We start from the raw sequence: 19,624 nt of genomic DNA, 5'->3' as shown, positions 1-19,624 counted from the left end.
GTTTTTAAAAAAATACTAGGACACTCTTTAAAAGAACCACCTAAGTTTGTACTGAAATCTAATCGGATGCCCAATGAACAGGACTGAGAAGGGCGCCTTTCGCGTTTGGGAGGGGTCGGGTACTGCGTCACTGCCCTGTGGCAGTGTGGGACGCAGCCTTCAGCAGAGATCTCTCGCCCACAACCCAACACCCACGCGGTCCCCGTGGCCTCTTATTTCAGCTTACGCAGAGGGCCCTTTCAGGTGCCACTCTTCCCGATGGCAGTGGCAGACAGTGTGCTTCCCTGAGAAGGGCCAAACACCTAGATTGGTGTTCTGTTTGCGGTGGGGTGGCGTGGCATGTGTGTTGTGGCAGCAGCTTTTTGTGAGAAGCGAAACAAGAACTTCCTCTCCTGGTCGCTTTAGTAAAGCACTGCTAGTGGCCACGGCCTTGGTTTTCATGGTCCAGTGCGGTTCAAGTCACATACATCAGCCTTGCTCAGCTCCCAGATAAACGCTCCGACTAACTGAATTCCCATGCTGGCCTACCCTCCTTCACTCCTCACCAATCCGGAACAGGTAAGAGAGGAAAGACCTTGGGCCCCCAGGAGAACAGCAGGGAGTGGCAAACATCAGCTAAAGGCGGAGTTAACACTTTCTGCCTGTGCCTCCTCAAACTCTTCAAAAGCCATTGCCAAAAGTCCCCCTCTGGATACCATACCAGTCTGTGGGCGGGCTTAAGGTTTTTCGAATTAAACAAAAAACATCCAAAGACCAGCACCTGGTAAAGACTGGAAAAACAAAACAAAACCAAAAACAGGTCAATTTACTTTGTAGGAAAATATAAAATACTATATTTCAAATGCTAAAAACTTCAGATCTTTAGGAATGAATTGTGCATTCCTTAAAAATTATTCCAAACAAAATACACAGTATGTTTTAAATACTTTTCCTTCTAAGGCAGCAAACGTTTCTACAACAACAGTAGTCCCTGGGCGTGCAAGGGGCTGGCTTCCCGGAGCAGAGAGCGAGCCCTCGCGCGAGTGGCAATCTGCACATGACCTCCCTCTGTAGAAAGGCAACGGGGCGCGCACACACGTGACTCTACTCAGGGGCATCAAGCGTAGTGCTGGGGGATGGGGGGCAAACTCCAGTTTCGCTCTTTGGAACTTTGTGGGATTTCCTCCCCAAATACTTTCAACCTGCAGTTGGCTGAATCTGTGAATGCAGAACATGGGGATACGGAGAGCCAACTGCAAAATGAACACTATACAGAGATCCTTTACTTTTAGGAAGAATATACATGGAAACTTCTTTTCTTCAGCTAAAATGAAGTTTTGTTTTTCATTTCTAGGACTAAGCTGGCTCACAATTCAAGTAAAACTCTTAGGTGAGAAAGGTGGGACCACAGGTATAGTACCAAGTATGTGGGTTGGCTCGTTGGTAGTACATTTTTAAGAAAACAATTATGTCTATAATAGGAGAAGTAGTTGTAGACTATATAGAGAAATGGTCCCCTAGTGACAATAGACAGAAGAGACTTAGCCAAAATCCGAACACAAGGGTGTTTTGAACCAGCAGACTCCCATCCACACCCAAAAGAGAGGCTTCCTTCTCAAAAAGTAATGTTTTATTGATAATTTTCCATAAAATTAAAATACAATTTTGGTACTCTTTCAGGTAACTGGATGAACTAAATTGCAACTGAAGAATTAACCGCAACAGGTAAATACAGGTATTGCTGGATTTGAACTAGAGAGAGGAAAACAGGTAAGACCAAATTTAAATCAGTTACTAAACTCCTTCAGATAATAGAATCAAATTATTATTAGTAACAATGGCCAAATCCAACATGTTTCTAACACCTAGGTCAACCATTTAATACAGCGACCCCAAGAGTAACCAAACAACAATGCAGCTGTGAAGTGGACCTGAAAACCACACTCTCGCAGGGCGGCCCAAATGGGCCCAGCCCAGCGCTGGGGACTCGGCAGGAGCCCACTGTGTGGGCTGGTCTGACGGCCTGCAGGGGCGGTGGCAGGAGGCGGAGGACCTCTGGAAGGCTGGGAGTCCAAACTCTGTCACTGCCAGACAGCGGGACTGTAGCCCAAGAGCAATTCATGAGCCTCAACTGTCTCACTGGTAAAACACAACCTCTGCCCAGCTACTGATGGTTTAATGAGGAATAATTAACATGCAGGAAGTACATAATATTGCCCAGTACAATGGGCAGGTGCTCAATAAATGTCACTTTACCTTCAACTTGTAAAGACTACAAGTGACAATATCGGCTTCTTTCAAATTAAATTGTCAACCACATGCCAGGCATCCTAGGATCCTCATTATAAATTTTTTAAAGTAGGTAAAATAAGGTATTAAATACACAGTTCTCTCACAAATATTCTGAGAAGGCTCGCAACTACCTCAACTATTAGTTCCTATTTACATCAATTTACTCAAGTAAACTACAAAAAAAATTAAACTACCAAAAAAAAAAGTTTACTCAAGTAAACTAGCTAGGGACTTCCCACGTTTCAGCAAAGCAAACCCCACTAGTGGGGCAGATCAAGGGTGCTGGCCCCGAGGGTGCGCACGCTGACGCGGGATGTCCCCACCCAGCTTGGCGCACTTTAAACGCTTTGAGTGTGGGCACGGCCATGGTTCATCTGTGCCACAAGACGAGTGCTCCCAACACAACCAGCAAAAATCCGGGCCGACCTTACACTGCAAAAGAAGCCGAGAGGCACGCTCATACGCGAAACCGTGTGACGTGGCAGCCCCTACAACACTGCCCTTCCACCTCCCTGGGACAGAGCACTTCTCTCACACCTACGGCTTCACTACCCAAGTTGGTAGGAGTCCCTAAGAAATTTAAGAAACCCTTCTGGAGCCCAAGGGACAGTCAAACCGCCCTCTGAGGGTCCCTGGGCCTTGTGCGCCACCACAGGGGACTTCCAGCTGAGTCTCCACAGTAGAACAGCGCTTTTGGCAGGTGGCCTACAGGAGAGGGGAAGGTTAGGGGGGTGGGTTTCCCAAGTAAAACACTTATTCAGGTAAAATTATTCACCTAGAAAAGTTCATAAACAACCAGATTTCTCATTTCACACACATACACATTCCTCTATATATACTCATTTTAACTTCCTTCTATCAATCAGAAGTGTTTTTAAGGAAGTCTCAGAGAACGAAGACCCTATGGGCATGGGGCCAACTCTGAAGCTACTTTTTTGTGGATCCTGAATGTGGAGCAAACTCCAATAGTTTTTTTTTTTTTTAGAGATGAAATATCAGAGCAACAGCACAGTGATACCATATCGTATACTCCTAATGACTAAAACATCTATTAACTTTTAATGGGCAGAATTCAAGAGGCTCAGCGCTGCTCGCTTGTTAAAGGCTGGTTATCAAAGACGAGCCGGAAACAGGGACGCGAGGTTAAAGCCCGACACTGACTGGCCTGGGCACTGACACCCTTTGGGTGCTGGGCCTCAGTGCTGTGCACACCATACTAACCCTCATGGCGACCACAGGACCGTTCAACAATTCCGACCGTTCTACAGGGGAGACAACTGAACCACGGGGGTCGTGGGACCAGCCCCGGGACGCAGGTGTCCGAATTCACGGCAGCGCTGGCACGTGCACCTGGCCAAGTAGCTGCCGCCCTCTATCACAACACTACCGTCCATGAAAAGGACACCGACAAACCGCTCCTAACGTAAAATTCAACTCCAGTTTTTATGTATGATCACCCATAAATGGGAGTATGTATGGAGAAAAATAGAGAGTCAAAACAAAAAGTCGCAGGTATGGGCGTCTCAGGTAGAGGGAGTAAACGCACAGAGCAGGGCAACCGTGCAGGGTCAGCTGCGGGGCCAGGCTCTCAACACCCAGGGCTGGGCCCTTCACTCTCTTCCTCAGCAACAGCATCAGGTCTCCAGGTCTCTCCTACACCTGACTTGGTCACCAGGGGCTGTGTCAATCCATCCAAGCCAGTCCTCCTTCTCTGCCAACTCCCACATCTGTAAGACATTAGGGTTGAGAGAGCTGGTGCGTGTGACCCACAGCACTAAGAATCCTCATAATAAAACCTACGGACCACTGTTTTTACTGAATGAAGTGTTTGTGGCAACCCATCCTTTTGCTTGGGAATGTAAATAACTTGGGTCATACCCCTTAATCCTGTCCTGCTCTCAGAGAAGGGCAGCTCCATCCTCACCATTGCTCAAGCCAAAGTATCAATAGTGCTAGCACAGCTCGCTCACCCTCTGTCACCCCCCACACAACCGATCCTTAGCCTGTTGGCTCTACCTCAACAACTCAGCCAGAATCAGACCACTTCTCCTCTCATCTGCCAGCACCCCTGTCCAAATCGCCATCACACCGCATCCAGTTAACTCGCTGCCCTAGTCTCTTAACCTCTCCCCAAAGCTCTGGCTCTTGGCCCACTATAAGGCATTAATGCACATGGCAGGTTGTCACCCCTAAGTCACAATGCACACTGTACCAAACAGGCCTCAGGGCCTCGACACTGTCTGCTTCCTATGCCAGGTACGCGTACAGACCCTCACGAGACTTGCTCTCCGCTCATTTACATCACTGCTCAAAAGTAACTTCCCCAACCATCTCAATTTCTCCTCATCCTGCTTTATTTTTTCCACGGCACTCACCACCTTTTAACACACTACAAAACTCACTTGTACTTGTCTCTGCAGCACCAGAAAGCAAACTCTGTGAGGGCAGAGCTGCATCTGCGTGGCTCGCTGACGCACTCTAGGTCTGGAGCACTGCCTGGCACGTTGCTGGTGCTCACGTGTTTGTTAAATGAACGAATCAAATATTAGTAACTAGGTCCCTGATCAACACTGTTAAATACCAGTATCCCACATAATCATCAGCAGTGGCTTTCTTTTTAAAACAATAAGAGGTGGCAGACTAAAAGGCCCAGAAGGAGAACACTTCCCCACCGAAGTGAGCAGCAGTCTCAAACAGCTCTAACCAAGCCAAGCAAATGGAACTCGGCAAGGACGCCCTCTGTGCCAATAAAAGTCTCCCTGGGCCACGACAGAGTAAAAGTCTGTTATCTGCCACCACCCTCTCATCCCAACCACCCACCGAGGGGCTGGCCCACCACCCTTCATGGTACTACCTCCCTGTCCCAATGTGCTCCAGACTGGACCACTGCAATGGTCAACGTGCCCCTCACAGGGGGCAGTGACAGGTGCAGACCTCCCTCACACATGTGCTTTTTGTACTAAGGTCACCTCCACGCCGTCACAAACTCAGGTCAGAGAGCAGCACTTTCTCTCAACTCCCTCTCAACAAGCCCAGGCACCCTGCTGATGTCAACTGAGGAAGAACTCCCGCTTCTCCACCTCTCCCCTGCATGTGAAGAGTCCCATGTTCCCATGAGACAGACCAGTTCACTGAAACAGCTACCATTCACCACCACTCGTGCCAGGCGGCACTTCTACATGACATGTGTCATCCACTCATCTGACCCTCACGAAGACCCCAGGAGGCAGGCACGATAATGTTCCCCACCTCACAGAGGGTGAAACTGAGGACATCTGACAGGGTCACTACGGAAATCCAGAAACATTCTCTGTGAAAGTGAGGGATATCCTTTTCTACACTTTCAGGAAGCTGCACATAAAAAAGTAGAAATAAACACTGGTCACAGAAAAATCAATACAGGGATGATGCAACTGGAAAACCGCCCTTTGCACTGCCTAGCAACCCGATGGCCCAGGCAGGGGTGACAACGGATGCTGGGACCCTCACGTGAAAAGCCGATGGGCCTGACAACACCTGTGCCCGCCAAGGACTCCTCTCGCCTCTTCAAGGCAGGCACATGTCCCTGATGGGATGCTGCACCCGGGAATGCTCACGTACTCTTGCCAAACCAAACACCCCGAATCTACCAGAACTGTTCTACCTACCAGTTTACAGAAAACACCCAGACCCTGAGAACAGTTAAGACACCAGGAAATGATTAACCAAATTCCAGTCCTGCAAAGGTTAGGGACAAGAACAGGCTGCGAAAGCGTCCCCATAGGCAGCCTGGCCACTCCATGGCCCTCAGAGGCACTCACACACACCTAGACAGCACCCATGACACCCCGGCTGGGCGGTGCACCCTGCCACGCACGCAACCTGCCACTGACGGCATTGCTGTTACCTGGCGCGTGAGACTTAGGGAGCCATCGATCCGGACCTTGTTTGGGGTCAGATTCACGCGAGCCAACTGTGACAACTGAGAAACATTGAGACAATTCAGGGAATATAACCATGGATTAGTTAAGTATTTCATAAAGGCACTATGGTTGTCTTTTTAAAAGGCCTTATTTTTCAGACACATTCTAAATATTTCCAGGTGAAATTTCTATCTGCATTTGCTTTAAAGTAATCCAGCAATAACTGATTCAAAACCATCAACAGATGCTAAAATCAGAGGAAAACTGTTGGAGAAAAGAATACTCCGTCTCAAGCTTATCACTTCCCAAATCACTTAATAATTACAAAAGGGACAAAGGCACGTTTACGATGGAATGCTCTGGTGGACACGGTCTACATCAACTGACTGTCTGACGTCACCAGTGGGACGGCCTGAAACACCTCCTGATGGGGCACCCTGACACCTGGATGTGACACTCCTGCCAACGATGTGTGACCCATGAGGAAACCACCAGACAAATCTGCAGACCAGTGGCCACAGACTCCAACGAACCACTGTCATTAATGACAGAGGTTTGAGAACTTTCCAGACCAAGGTGGCTGAAGAACAACTAGATACGTGATCCTTACCTGAACACTGGATTAGAAAACTACAGGATGTTGCTGAACAACAGTGACCTTGAACATAAATCTGACAAGGAAGAACACCACTGTATCAAGGTCATGTATCAAGGTCAGATTTCAGTGCGATGGTTGTTTTGGCTGGAAGAGGTTCCTCTTCCTAAGAAAGCCACATCAAGATGCCTACAACTTGCCGATGGTAGAGATTTTTTAAAAAGGGCAAATATGGATAATTCTAACAATTAGTGATCCAGTCAAAAAGGCTTACAGGTATTAACTGTTCTTCCAACTATTCTGAAGGTTTAAAGTTTTAAGATAAAGTTAAAAATATATAAAATAATCCAGCAAAAAAATGGGGGGAGTGGAAATGAAGCACGATTGGTGAATGCTGACGAGCTGCTGGAACTGGGCGATGGGAGACTCACCGAACTCTTCAGTTCTGCGTGGGCCCGGGGCCCACGTCTTCACTCTTATATGAAGTGGGATGAACAAGTGCCCCGAGGCCACATCAAGAGCAATCACCAGATGAAAAAGTCCTGTGGGGAAACTCAGCACTGAACAATTACCACGCGCCGCGGAGTCTCGCAGGCAGGGCCGCTGCCGCTGGTAACGCAGCCGGCCCAACCCAACACAGGCCGTTCCTGCTCCTGTCCCCAGCAAGTGCTCAGCAGGCCCTCACCTAATCCTAACGTCGCCACCGCCAGGCTTTAGCACTCCGATGAAAATGGAATTTGCCACGTTTTGTCCCTTTATCCCGCTCTCTTACTAGAACATAACCTACCCAAAAGCTAGCGCTTTGTCTTGCAGCATACCCCCTCTGCTCCCCAAACACCTGCTGCTGCTGCCGCCTGGTAAGCACTCGACAGAGACGCGCAGCATTTCCTTCAACCTAAAGGGGCTGTGGCTGTACCACCACTGCCGCGCACACTTTTTACAGATCCAGTGGCCAAGAGCACAGCTCCTGGCTTGAGAGACTGCCTTTGGAATCCTGGCCCAGGCACTGACTGCATGGCTGGGTGACCCCAGACACCCTCCTGCCTGTCCTTTCATCTATAAAATGGGAATCACGTGCGGCCCCTGCTTAAACCAGCCACTGAGAATCAGGTACTACAAACCAGAAGGTTCACAGAGGTGTAACATCCAACCCGGGCAACTTTGTGGTTTACCCTCAGGTTTTCTGTTCTCATCCTACTTGGTTCCAGTTTTATGTTCCTAGAAAAACCATTCCTAGAACAGAGATGGAAGTTTCAACTTTTCCATGTGACTGAGGCCAGGAAACATAAACACCAGAGTCTCCCTGGTAGACCAGACTTTAATTCTCCAAGGAGGCCAAGTCATAAATAAAAGATCCTAAAATTGGAATGTTTCCTCAGGCATATACTTTTGGTTGGAAAATTTTAAAACTTTCTAATTTTCCCCAAAGCTTGGGGAATAGAAGATTTTCAAGGAGTAAAAAATAACACCACATTAATAGGATAACTTGAACAGTATTTAGGAGGACTGATAAACATTATGGTCTGAATGAACCTAAGAAATCAACATAAAACTGAGGTAAAGCAATGAAGATTATGAAATGCAGCTGGAGTTTTTCCTTGTACTTCACAGACAGGACAATAGACTGGTATAAAAATACAGAAAAACAGGATCACAAGTGCTTGCATTGCATGTCAAAGGCAGGAGACCTGGAAATTATAGCTTCCAATTATTCCACCTTTATCAGATAAAATATTTAATAAAGAAAGTGATAGTAGGAGGAATTTCTTTTCTTCGCCTTAATCTTCTTAAACCGAATTTGCAAAAGCCCCCAGGTGTCAGTCCGCAGGTGAGCGCAGCGAGCCTGAGACCAACCACGCCAGAGTCTGCCAGACTGCAGATCATCCGCCAGAAACGTGGTGTCTGAGGTTGTCAAGACAACGTACTTCAAACAATTGCTTTCTCGTATAAATGCTATCAAGGCAGAGAAGGTAAGCAGTGAACAAGCAAGAGAGTAACAATTAAAACAGCCTATTACTGGGTTATATATTTATATAACGGGTTCAAGAGATTTCTAACAGACACTTAAATGTAACTTTCCTGTAACATCTGCCCAGCAAAGGTCCCACCTCCAAATTTAGCATTTCATTCAACAGCAGAAACACACCTTCAGTCCAAATGTAAGCCAGGACTGAATGTTTCCTATCCACAGTTTTCATAGAGGGCATCTGAACACAAATGGAACACTGCAGGTGGCTGGGACTGACCTGGCCCTCTACCCTTCTGACAGAAGCAGAGGCTGCCCGCGTTCCCACCCAAGGAGCTCCCAGCACCTGAAATCCAAGTGCAGCTAACGCTCACTGCGAGAGTTTTCTCACACAGGACTATTACACGTCCAAAGCAATCTGGCTCTGACAGCGGCACTTGGAGTTCTTCTGACAAAATTAAAGCACTTTAACAACCAGGGGAGGGGTCGAGGAAAATGCTTTAACAGCTAAGCAAAGGCTAAACGAAGACAAAACCAGGAATTCATTCTGGGGCAGAAGTAGGCAAGTGCCAGTTTAGGAGCACGGAAGTTTCCAGGTCAAGATTTTGTCTTGTCAGGTCCACGCTTTCTCTTGCGATCTCATCTGCAAGCTCTCACCCAGGCCCACCTCCACGGAGTGTTCCTGGAGTGACCAGGGACTCCCGCAGCTAGGGAACTGTAATCACAGCAAAAACAACTGGGGGACGAGGGGACCGAAGAAGTCGATTGTACCTGGACTTAAAAGTAGGATGAATAAACTGGACCTGAGTTTTTATTTGTGATCTGCTGTTACGTATCTGGAGTGAGTGGGAAAGTGAGAAAAGTCAGGCAACGTAATAACTTGGCTTCCGTTCTGTGAAAACATGAAACCTGGTTAAAAGCAAACATTCTGTCATCTCCTTTCTCTATTCCCTGTCTAGGGGAGCACCTTTTTTCTGTGGTAACCCTCTTCCAAGACCATGGGTCATATATGCTAATGTGAACTTCACAGATATACCCCAAGCCAAAAAAAAAAAAAAAGTCATTTTCTAAACAAAGTTGTCTTTGCCCAGAAGCAGCATTTCACACCTTTCAGAGGTTGTAAATCACCCAGACATCCGGAAAAAGGGAAAAGCCGAAGTCCGACAGTGTGCACTAAGTCGTACTTCGGGAGGTCTAAAGACAATGAATGTCTAGAAGCAATCATCTCCCTCAGAAATTACAAGGTGGTAGCTGTATCTAACCAACAAGTGCATTTCATTTGGTCTATGGTGCTTCAATATTTTTTAGTTAATTGCCAGTATCAGGAAAGTCAGATTCCCTGTAAAATCTTGAGTTCTGGGTAGAAGAGAAGGAGCCGGCAAAACCAGGCCCACACTCCCACAGCAGTAACAGACTGGAGTAGTGAGAGCTAGCACACACGCACGCACACACCCACCCACGCACACCCCTTTCCCTCCAGCCACACACCCACCCAACACTTTGCACCATGAATTAAAACACTCCAAACTGTGACAAAGTCCTCTAAGGCTGATGACAACCATTCATACTTACCCAGTTTAAAACACAGTAGCTAAAAAGAATTAAAATCTATTCCTTAGGCAACTCTGTTAAATAGCTTTTATTAGCCCACGAATACATTCATATCTCACCTTGCCATCTCCAAGAGGGTAAAAGTGATTTAAAAGTTACCGGCGTTACTACTCCTGTTGGTGGCACTCACACTCAGCTGCGCAGGCCCCGCCCCCTACACCACCTGACCCCCCCCCCCCCCCAGGGCAGCTTCAGAGTGGGACAGTCAGGTGCAAAAACGAAGCCTGAAATACAGCTGGACTTAAAAGGACAACAATTAAGTACATGTCAAAAAAAATGCATATTCTCTTGTAAAAGGTCTTATTTTGACTTGTTGGATCGCAGGTACTTCCGGCTTATAAGGCAATTACTAAAACAATCAATTAAGCATGTTAATAAAATATATACATTCCAGCAATGTGCTATAATGTAAAATAGTTTTAATTTCTTTATAAGAATAAAATCTGTACCAACAGGAATGAAACAAATCTCATAAAATCACAAATTAATAGAAAAAACTGTAGTATTATAAAACACTGCTGCATCAAAAATGAAAAGTAAAATATTAACTGAAAATACCATGTGAAGCAGAAGTCAGCTGGGTTATTACATCTGCTCTGTCTGTTGATTCTACTGGAAAGCGGTCAACCTTACAGCTTTAGCAATTCGACAACTGGCAACCAAACATTTACGGAATAAGTTAAAATACTGTTTTTCTCCCATGCCCGCCTCTATTCGCCTCAGCACTAATCTACATAAAGTGCGTAACAGTTTAAGACTTCTGCTCTTTACTTTTCCCAGCCTCCTCACCTGAAGAGCACATTCAGGTCTTACTAAGCACTAGTTAAGGAAGGACGGACAGAAGCAGTGAACACGACGCCCAGGTGCAAACACGGTGCAGTTCTTGAGGAGTCCCGGCGCGCACAGGGCCTGGCGAAGGCCAGTAGCTGTGGAACGAATGAGACGCATGTCTGACAAACAGGCCAGTCTACGCAGGCAGAGTTCATGGACCCCTCATACATGCTGCATCATGGATGCAAACGTCTGCCCTTGTTAAATTATCGTCATCTGCTAACGATTATGCAGAATGGCTCATGTTCATTAATTATTTACTGAGAAGAGTACTACATGCCAGGTTTGACTCAGTCTCAGATTCTGATAAAAACTTACAAAAGTCATCTTCAGGAGTCTCTTCACCAATGAGGTGTAAGTGGAAAACCAGGTGACAAAGGTCAATGACTTGCCTGAGATCACACAGCTAACTCAACGGCACGCCTACAGCCTCCAAGGTCATGTTACCACCGTCTACACCAGGGCTCTCCGCCTGAGGGAATGCTCCCCTTTCCAAGACGAGAAAATGAGGGTCCGAACAGGTTCCAGTCCCCAGGAGGCAGGTGCCAGGAACCAAAACCGGGCTGTGATCTGTCTCTAAAGCTTTCTAGGATCCCATGCCAGGTCTCTGTTTACCCCAACACAAAAGAGCCATTATCTTCATTAGGGATCTTACATTCTGCTCCGTCAGGGTAAGAAACGTCAGAGCTCTTGCTGAAGCGGAAGAATTCATATCCAAACAATCATACCCAAAAGAGGGGAAAAGAGGGATTAAAGCTGAAGTGGAAAATCAAAAAAATCATACATACGTACCTTAAACATTTTACTTAAGTTTAACACATTAACATACGTGCATTTGCCAATCTCAATATGGGGTCAAAGCACTTGGAGAACGGAAGTGACGTGAGGCTCCTGGCTGAGCGCCGTTCCTTCCGCTTGGCCTATGCGCCTAGGAATGCGCCATCTACGGTCTCCACGCTTGGCTTCCTTACAGCGGAAAGCTTCAAGAAATCCTTGAAAAGCAGTCTACATAGATTCCTCCTGGATTGTTATTCTTCCCCTCCGACTTTTACTTATTGCAGCCACATCTAATTCTACCATCGTTATTTTAGTGACTCACCTTTATCAAATCTTTCCAAAAAATCCAACTCAGTTTTCGGGGGGTGGGGGTGTGCAGGGGAAGTCTGTACTCATTTTCAGTTGACATATTTAAGTTACTATTGTAAAAACAAGATTACCTGTCATGAAATAGTGTTAGAAGCCTACACAACTTCAGGCAAGCACACAACTCACCCAGTACAAGCAAAGTGCACTGACCTGAAAGCAACTTACTAGCGCAAGAGGTCAGCATGCTATCTCACAGCCAAGAACTGTTTTGAAGAGATGACAGTAGTATTCTTCGTAGGGCAGCTAAGTGAGCATGGACCTTATGTGCAGAGCAGAGCACAGGACAGAAATGGAACAGACTTGAGCCTCAAAAGTCTGTAATCTGGCAAAACGGTAAGAGACAGTCACCCGTTAACTGGAACACTGAGCGGCGATCCACGCAACCGGACACTCCCACGCCAGCCCAAAGGGAAGGTCACAGTGCGCACCATGACGGTGCGCGTCTTCCTTCAACAGCTGTTCAGTGTACCAGGGAGTTAGAGTGGCCTTGAGGCAGGAGTTCCTAGAGATGATGGGGTAACGTGGAAAGAGAGGGCATTCCAGGAAAAGCAGTGGCCACAAGCAGTGGCCCCAGAAAGTAAGAGAATGGTATTTGTGGGACCTGCAGCAGATGGCCCTGGATGCTAGAATTCACCTGAACATCTTCTTTTCAAAAAGAGGTGTGCTGTAATATAGCAATACTGACACAATCAATCAGTATGTGAAACAGTGAAATAATCAAAAAGGCTTTGTATTATTTTCTTGTTAGAAATGCATTTCAATTTAATTCTTTTAAAGCATCTCAAGAACAATATATCTTTGCACTCCAAGAAGCATATTTACAGGCATTAACCCCTCAGCAGTATGTTAGAGACCAGCTAAGAAACTGCAAGAATCGAGAAAGAAATATGTATGGTCATCTAGGATAGAGAAGAGACTAGGTGGGATAGAGATTAAGGAACACAAAGACTGGAATTTGCTCGGCTCCAGGTGACAGAAGACAGAGAACCGGTGAAGGAAAATGAGACAAGGTTGGGGTAAACAACTCATTAAATTTAAGCCACATTGTCTGCAGTGTCAAGGAGACATCCAGGGGGCTATAACCAGCACAGGTAAAACAAATGCCAGAATTCTTAGCTTGTTCCCAAAAAAGGAAAGTCACCCATTCGGAGGTCCAAGGTACAGTACATGATGAAGAGGGAAAGGAAGTGAAGCAGAAGGCTGGAAAACAGCACATAAGGAGCTAAGAGAAACACTGAGCCTGGGAAATTGTGCCTGTGCACTCTAAATCAGGGTCAGCGGACTTCCCGAGAAGACCAGATACTAAATACAAACACTACACCTGTATTTATTACTCTGACACTTGAATTTCACATAAACTTCACATCATAAAATATTCTTTTGATTTTCCCCCAACTTCTAAAAATGTAAAATCCTTTCTCCACTCCCAGGCCAGACGGATGCAGGCACCCGGTTACACGTGGCCTGTGACCCACAGTTTGCCAGCTCCTACTTCAAATCAGAGCAACGAGCCTCAGAGAGCTGCAGTAACTGCCCTGCCCAAGTTTCTGAGGGTGTTTTTCCTTTAGATAAATTAACAACTTACCAAACTTTCATTAAATTTGAATGATTTTCTTAAATTTGACTAATTCCTTATATTTGATGTCCCTAAGAAATAATTACATGCTGATAATAATCCCTGTTGCTTAAGAATACGGCTTCCACTAAAAAGAGGCATTCCTTATCTTGAACAGAAAGATTACTCCTGTACTACAAGTACAGCAAAGGCACTAGCTGAAAAATATCACTTTAGAATGCATCCCTCATTTCTTTCCAACACTTTGTTTTCTTTAGAGTGGTTTTATCATCTAAAGGCAGGAAGGCCCAATAGCAGTCTGCATGTAAATACTTAGATTATAAAAACCTCTATACATCAGTATCAAATATGAGTCATGAGTAACAAGAAAAAAACTTGAGTGCAGAACGGCAACTTCTGACAGGCGTTATTCTTCATTCACACAACACCACATCTGTGAGGAAGGACTCCTTACACCCCAGCTGCTCCTTGCACCTTAGCTGTAGCTCAGGGGCAGGACCGGGATGGGACTCCTCCTTCCATCGCTTGCTGTGGCAATAAGCTGTAACCCAAGAAAACTTTAATACCAAATGAAAGCATGACATTGTCCACAAGGCTCAAGTCTTCCATTACTGGATAACCATTTTAAGTTGTCCGATTTCAAGCAGACAAAAAAACACAAAGGGTGATTATTAAAGATACAAGCTAAGCTGTTCAAGGAGGGCCCATGGGAAGAAATAAAAGACTAACTCAGCCATCTCGACAGCTAGAACAAAGATGTGTCCAGCTGACTTTTGCCTGCCACCACCTGAGAGCAGAAATGGCACCATTTCGTCATCAAATGTTGCCAAGCAAGAGCCAAGCTACCCTGAGCAAGGGCCGGCGAGGCCCGTATCTGAGTTCCTTAGAACCCTATGCCTCCCAAAGATATGTAAAGTGCAAACATTTCGTAGTTATTTTCAGAAGATCCTAACTTAGATACAACTGGACAACACAAAACTTTCGCCAGTTTTTCTAATCAAAAAGGCTTGAGTGAAGAGAAACAGAACTCTTCACACGACCAGAAAATCCACTGCTTTCTACATTTTAGGAACTAGAACATCACTACTTTGATTTCTAAACTTATAAAACCCAGGTGATAAATTAAACTCAGATTATATTGTAAAATTCTCTGTCTCCAAAGAGCTATTTCAATGAGTTATCTTAAAATTTAACATATAATCTGCTTTTCAATAAAATTAAAACTAAATGAGTAGTATAAAACATAACTTGTGAAATGTTTTAAAGAAAAAGAACTTAAGATTTCCAAACTAGGTATCTGCTCTTTTATTCCTACTAGAAAACACTAGAGGATGTAGAAATGCAATTTTACGATGCACACATGCATTCATTTAGCAGTTAAGTTAGTTACTATTTAAACTATTAACCTTTAGTTCCCCATGTAAAAATTCCTAGTAGCCTGAGAAGACTTCAAGAACAAGTATTTCTCTAGGGCTTTTACAACTCTAAACATGCCAATTCTGGGCAAACAGAGTCCAGCAGAAAGAAGTTAACACCTACTGGAGTGTGGTTGGTAGGGTAATCATATGGGTGTAATAATTTATGGTTCTAATTTGAACATTTCACCTAAAATGTCACATGGTGTGCTTGAGTGTGATACTGTTGTTTCAGAATGACATGCTTATGATTCTGTAATAAAAAGAGGGCATTATTTGCGCTGGACCCTGTACAAGACATGATAAAGTGTTTGTAACTAAGTAACTGAAGAATGTAAATGCTCTGCATAGATCTTTTCTTTCACCTCAAAATTCCTCTTCCTGAACCCATCCCAATAATAAAACTTGTCTGCAGTATACATAGCCTTTCCTAGGCTTCTCTACACAGTAGGTGGCTTTTTCATTCACACTCTTTTACCCAACTGAAATTAAATACGTCTTTAAAATCTAATTTCAAAGTGAAATCGAAGGACATCAGCCATTTTCTCACTCTTAAAAGAAAGGAGCTCAGAAATCAGTGTCAGATGTTGCCCAAGAAGCCCATGGTGCCCCCCATCTCCAACTGCCACCGCTGCAGGGACAGAGCACAGGCCCTCAGCTTTCTCGTCAGTTGGTGGAAAAGACCTTCCACACGCTGCATCCAGACCCCCAGAAACCCGCAGCCCACTTCTCCACAGCTATGCACTTCCACACTTGAACGCTGCGTTTTCCAGACATACAAAACTCTCTGGTGCTATCTGACTGGGACAGGTGTAACAACACTTTCGGAATCTTCTCTTTCTGGAGACCCCTCTACAAACATGGTCTAGTCTGGTCTCAGCAACCATCTTTTCAAATGGATGCAGTTGTTACCTTTACGGGCCTGTTTCCCAACACCCATTACAGAATTTAACCCCACTTCTTACTTTTCCTACTAAAACAAAACTTGGGGGGAAAAGAAATGACTTTGCTATATCCACACATTAAAATAAAATTCAAGCTAAGTGGTACCTGCACATAAACTTCTCCTTGGGAGGAGCTGGTCTCTACACTCATCAGTGCACAGAGGCGGAAGGGAGGGCAGCAAAAGCACAGACTCAGTGAACTCCCAACTGCAAACTGAGAAAAAGCATTGCCACTTGCACGTGACTGCGTGGCACACCGTTGCGCACATCAGTGAGGACTCATTCTCTGCACTGCACGTACCTGAGATCTTTCAACGGGGTCCTCCCACCAGTGACTTTGCTACAATGTTGTGAGAACCTCAAGTATCTGCATTTTAATTTAAAAACTCGTGTGTGTGTGTGTGTGTGTGTGTGTGTGTGCGCGCGCGTGCGCACGCTCAATTTTAAGGAGTCAAGATAGGGATCAAAAAATAATAATAGTAAAACAATGGGGAAGAAAGGGTAAGACACTCCAGAAGAGACTAGAAATGCTCTTCAGGCTTAGAGAGGGCCCCAGAAAAGAAACAGAAAAACACCTCTGGGAATCCAAGAAAAGGTTGGAAAACTACTGCCTCTCAACTTCCACTTCTGCTCTAAGAGTTGTCCAAAATAGCATATTTCTTCAATTCCGGGACACATAAATGACTTGGGGAAATGTGGTAGGGAATAAGCCATCCCCTCAAAGTGGTGTACTGTAAGAAGTATATATTTCAGGACCTAAAAATATGAAAAATATGCAACTTCAAATGGAGGAGCTGCAACAGGCTTCCCGGGGGGGGCCACAGACTGCTGCAGATGAAAACCGCGGTTCCCCAGCATCCCAGAGGTGTGTGAGTTCACAGCAGCACTCTGCAGTAAATACATGCACTGTTAACTTTTTCCATTCATTCCCTCCCTCCCCCCCTCCTTGTACTGACCCTATTTTGGAATGCTACTTTCCTAAATTGAAAGAAAAAAAATTGCTCAAAACCAGCAAGTCTTTGTGTTTGTTAAAAATTTGCAACCTACTTAAAGATAAGTTCTGTGAACAAAAAATAAGTTATTGTTATTGTTTAATCTTACTTTATTTAGGTCAAGGAATTCTTCAGCACAAGTTCACCGTTGTAACAATGTCCTATGATAACCTTGGGGGCCGGCCTCCACAGACTTGTTCACCAAGATCATTCTTAAGGTTCCCCCCAGCCCCAGGACTTCAAGGCACTCAACTACTGTTTTAACCCAATTGTGCTGCGTGGCTTATCTAAACTAGGGTAGAAAAATGCATGCTCCACATACAAGAGCATAAAAGAAAAAAGAAAACAAAACCCACTGGACACAAAAAAAAGCACACGTTGGCCTGGAACAGGAACCAATGCACTTGGCAGCTGCGCTGGGGAGGAACGTGAAGTCTCACTTCAATGGCTCAAGGAACGAACGTGCCTATACGCTGACTCCCCAGTGATCACCTGTTTCCTCCCCAAAACATGGTGAAACAGCAGAAAGTTCAATGATGGGCTTCCCAGCTCGCTCCTCAAATGCTCAGGTGAAAGGGAGAGCTCCAACAATTTCCACGGGATTACAATGGTTTCCTTCCCAGTAACGTGCGTTTTGTTTTTCAGTTTCTATCCTCATTACGCAGTATGGGGGACAGAAGGGCCAAGAAAGGGGGACCACGCCAAGAGCTCCACACCACCATCTTTTCTCTCCAACTCTGGGGTATCAAGCCCTGGGGGACACACGGGCCTGCGCACTGGACCTGCCACGGGGGACGAGAGGCACGGGGGTCCTTTCCTGCCGTCCAGGGTGCAGAGGCCGCAACCACTGCCTGGCGCCCTGCGCTCGTGCCTGTCTCCAGAGACTGGACGGTGCGACCCGGGCTGAAGTTCGGCCGAACTTTCTAACACCCCTCCTCCAAATTGACCCAAAACATGATTCCAACAGAAAATGGGCCCAAGTCTCTAGCACTGAAGGAAGCTATGCTTCAGAAGTTCAGACGTAGTAATTTTTTTTTTCATTATACCTGGAAAAAAAAAAGCACACACCATACAGCAGCACACGCTACGTTACCGCATTCACGGGAGAAGGGGGACTTCAGCGCCGGCTTGCGGCACACCTGACCCAGCACAGGGGACCAGGAGCCGCCGTCAGGCCGCGGGCCGCGTCCAGGGCCCACCGTTACCTGTGCACGGGCTGCAGGTGCGCTCAGCGTCCCTCCACACCTGAAACGCCCTACCGCAATTTCAATCAAAAGCAGGGGAGGAAAGTTTCTTCCGGAAGGCGCAAAAAAGGTCACAGATTGGATGAATGAAACAGGGCTAAAGGCACTGGGAGCAGGACTGTCGCTGGAGTCAGAAAAAGAGAAGTCAAAGATTTTTTTTAACGTGAGACCGGCTCTAAGCGGCCGTGGTCCAGAAACGACTGCACAACACGCTTTGGAGGACGGTTTTATTGAGCGCAGACGGTTCCGGGCGGGCGGGCGGCGGGGTCGGACCCGGGCAGCTTCGCGACGACGGAGAGGGGTCGGACGCTCGCGCGTGTCCTCCGCGGACCTTCCACTGCCCCCGCCGCCCGCCCTGCCCCCGCCTCCCGCCGGCCGGCCGCGTGCGAGGCACACCCTCCCGGCCGCCGCGCTCCCGCGGTCACACCCCCACCACCCGCGCGCACGCGGCCTCGCCGAGCCGGCCGGCCCCCGCGCGCCCCTCGGTGCGGACGCCTGCCCGCGGCCCCGGCCCCCTCCTGGCCTTGCGGGGAAGAGCGAGGGGCGGCGGCCTAGCGGCCGTGGGGCGCCCGCACGGGAAGTCGGGCTCTCAGGGAAAGGTCACTTACCCGCTGCATGGCTTTTAGGATCAAAGCCAGCTCGTAGCGGGGCATACCCCAGCACACGGCGCGCGGCTGCGGACCGCGCCGGCTCCCGGGACACTGAGAGGCGCGGACGGCCGAAGCCCGCCGAGGTACTAGGCCGAGAGGCTGCCGGGCGGCGAAAGCAGCTCTGGCCGCGCGAGCCCGGGCTTAAAGGCTCTGGCAGCTGCGCAGACCGTGCGCCACGCCCCCGCGCGCCACGCCACGCCCCCTTCTTAAGGCGGCCGCGGCCCCTCGACAGCCCGGCTCCCCGCCAGGACCCCCGCGACCGCCCCTCCCGCAGCGGTAGCGCTGGGATAGCGCAGTGGGCTCGGCCGGGAGCGGCCCACGGAGCCCTCACGCCCCCTCAGGCCTTGTTGCCGCCGCCGCCGCTGCGGCCGCTGCCGCGCCCGCTACCTAGGGTTCTCGAACCAGCTGGAACTTTCCATGCCTTCCGTCTCATCCTGGGCGGCGGACGAGCGTGAGCCCCGGTGTGCGCGTGCGCTGCAGT

General features: G+C 47.2%; 2 protein-coding genes across 3 annotated transcripts in view; both read right to left on the bottom strand.

The window, feature by feature from the left end:
* MRPS6 (mitochondrial ribosomal protein S6) overlaps positions 1 to 19,234 on the bottom strand; it is a 59,127-nt gene extending 39,893 nt beyond the window's left edge. Inside the window, exon 1 of the mRNA XM_053916862.1 lies at positions 19,102 to 19,234. Coding sequence (XP_053772837.1) covers positions 19,102 to 19,146 — 45 coding nt within the window. The 5' untranslated portion in view covers positions 19,147 to 19,234. The remainder of the gene's footprint in view (positions 1 to 19,101) is intronic.
* Positions 1 to 19,240, bottom strand: part of SLC5A3 (solute carrier family 5 member 3) — a 29,551-nt gene extending 10,311 nt beyond the window's left edge. The window contains exon 1 of one of the 2 annotated variants that reach the window (XM_053916855.1): positions 19,102 to 19,240. The gene's annotated coding sequence lies outside the window, so the exon portion shown is untranslated. Of the gene's footprint in view, positions 1 to 11,134; positions 12,535 to 19,101 lie in introns of those variants that run through there. The other variant, XM_045195471.2, reaches the window with a different exon arrangement.
* Positions 19,241 to 19,624: the final 384 nt, after the last annotated feature.

The sequence above is a fragment of the Desmodus rotundus genome, chromosome 2, assembly GCF_022682495.2.
Source record: "Desmodus rotundus isolate HL8 chromosome 2, HLdesRot8A.1, whole genome shotgun sequence".
Classification (NCBI taxonomy): Eukaryota; Metazoa; Chordata; class Mammalia; order Chiroptera; family Phyllostomidae; genus Desmodus; species Desmodus rotundus.
This window is presented reverse-complemented; position numbering and strand designations above follow the sequence as displayed.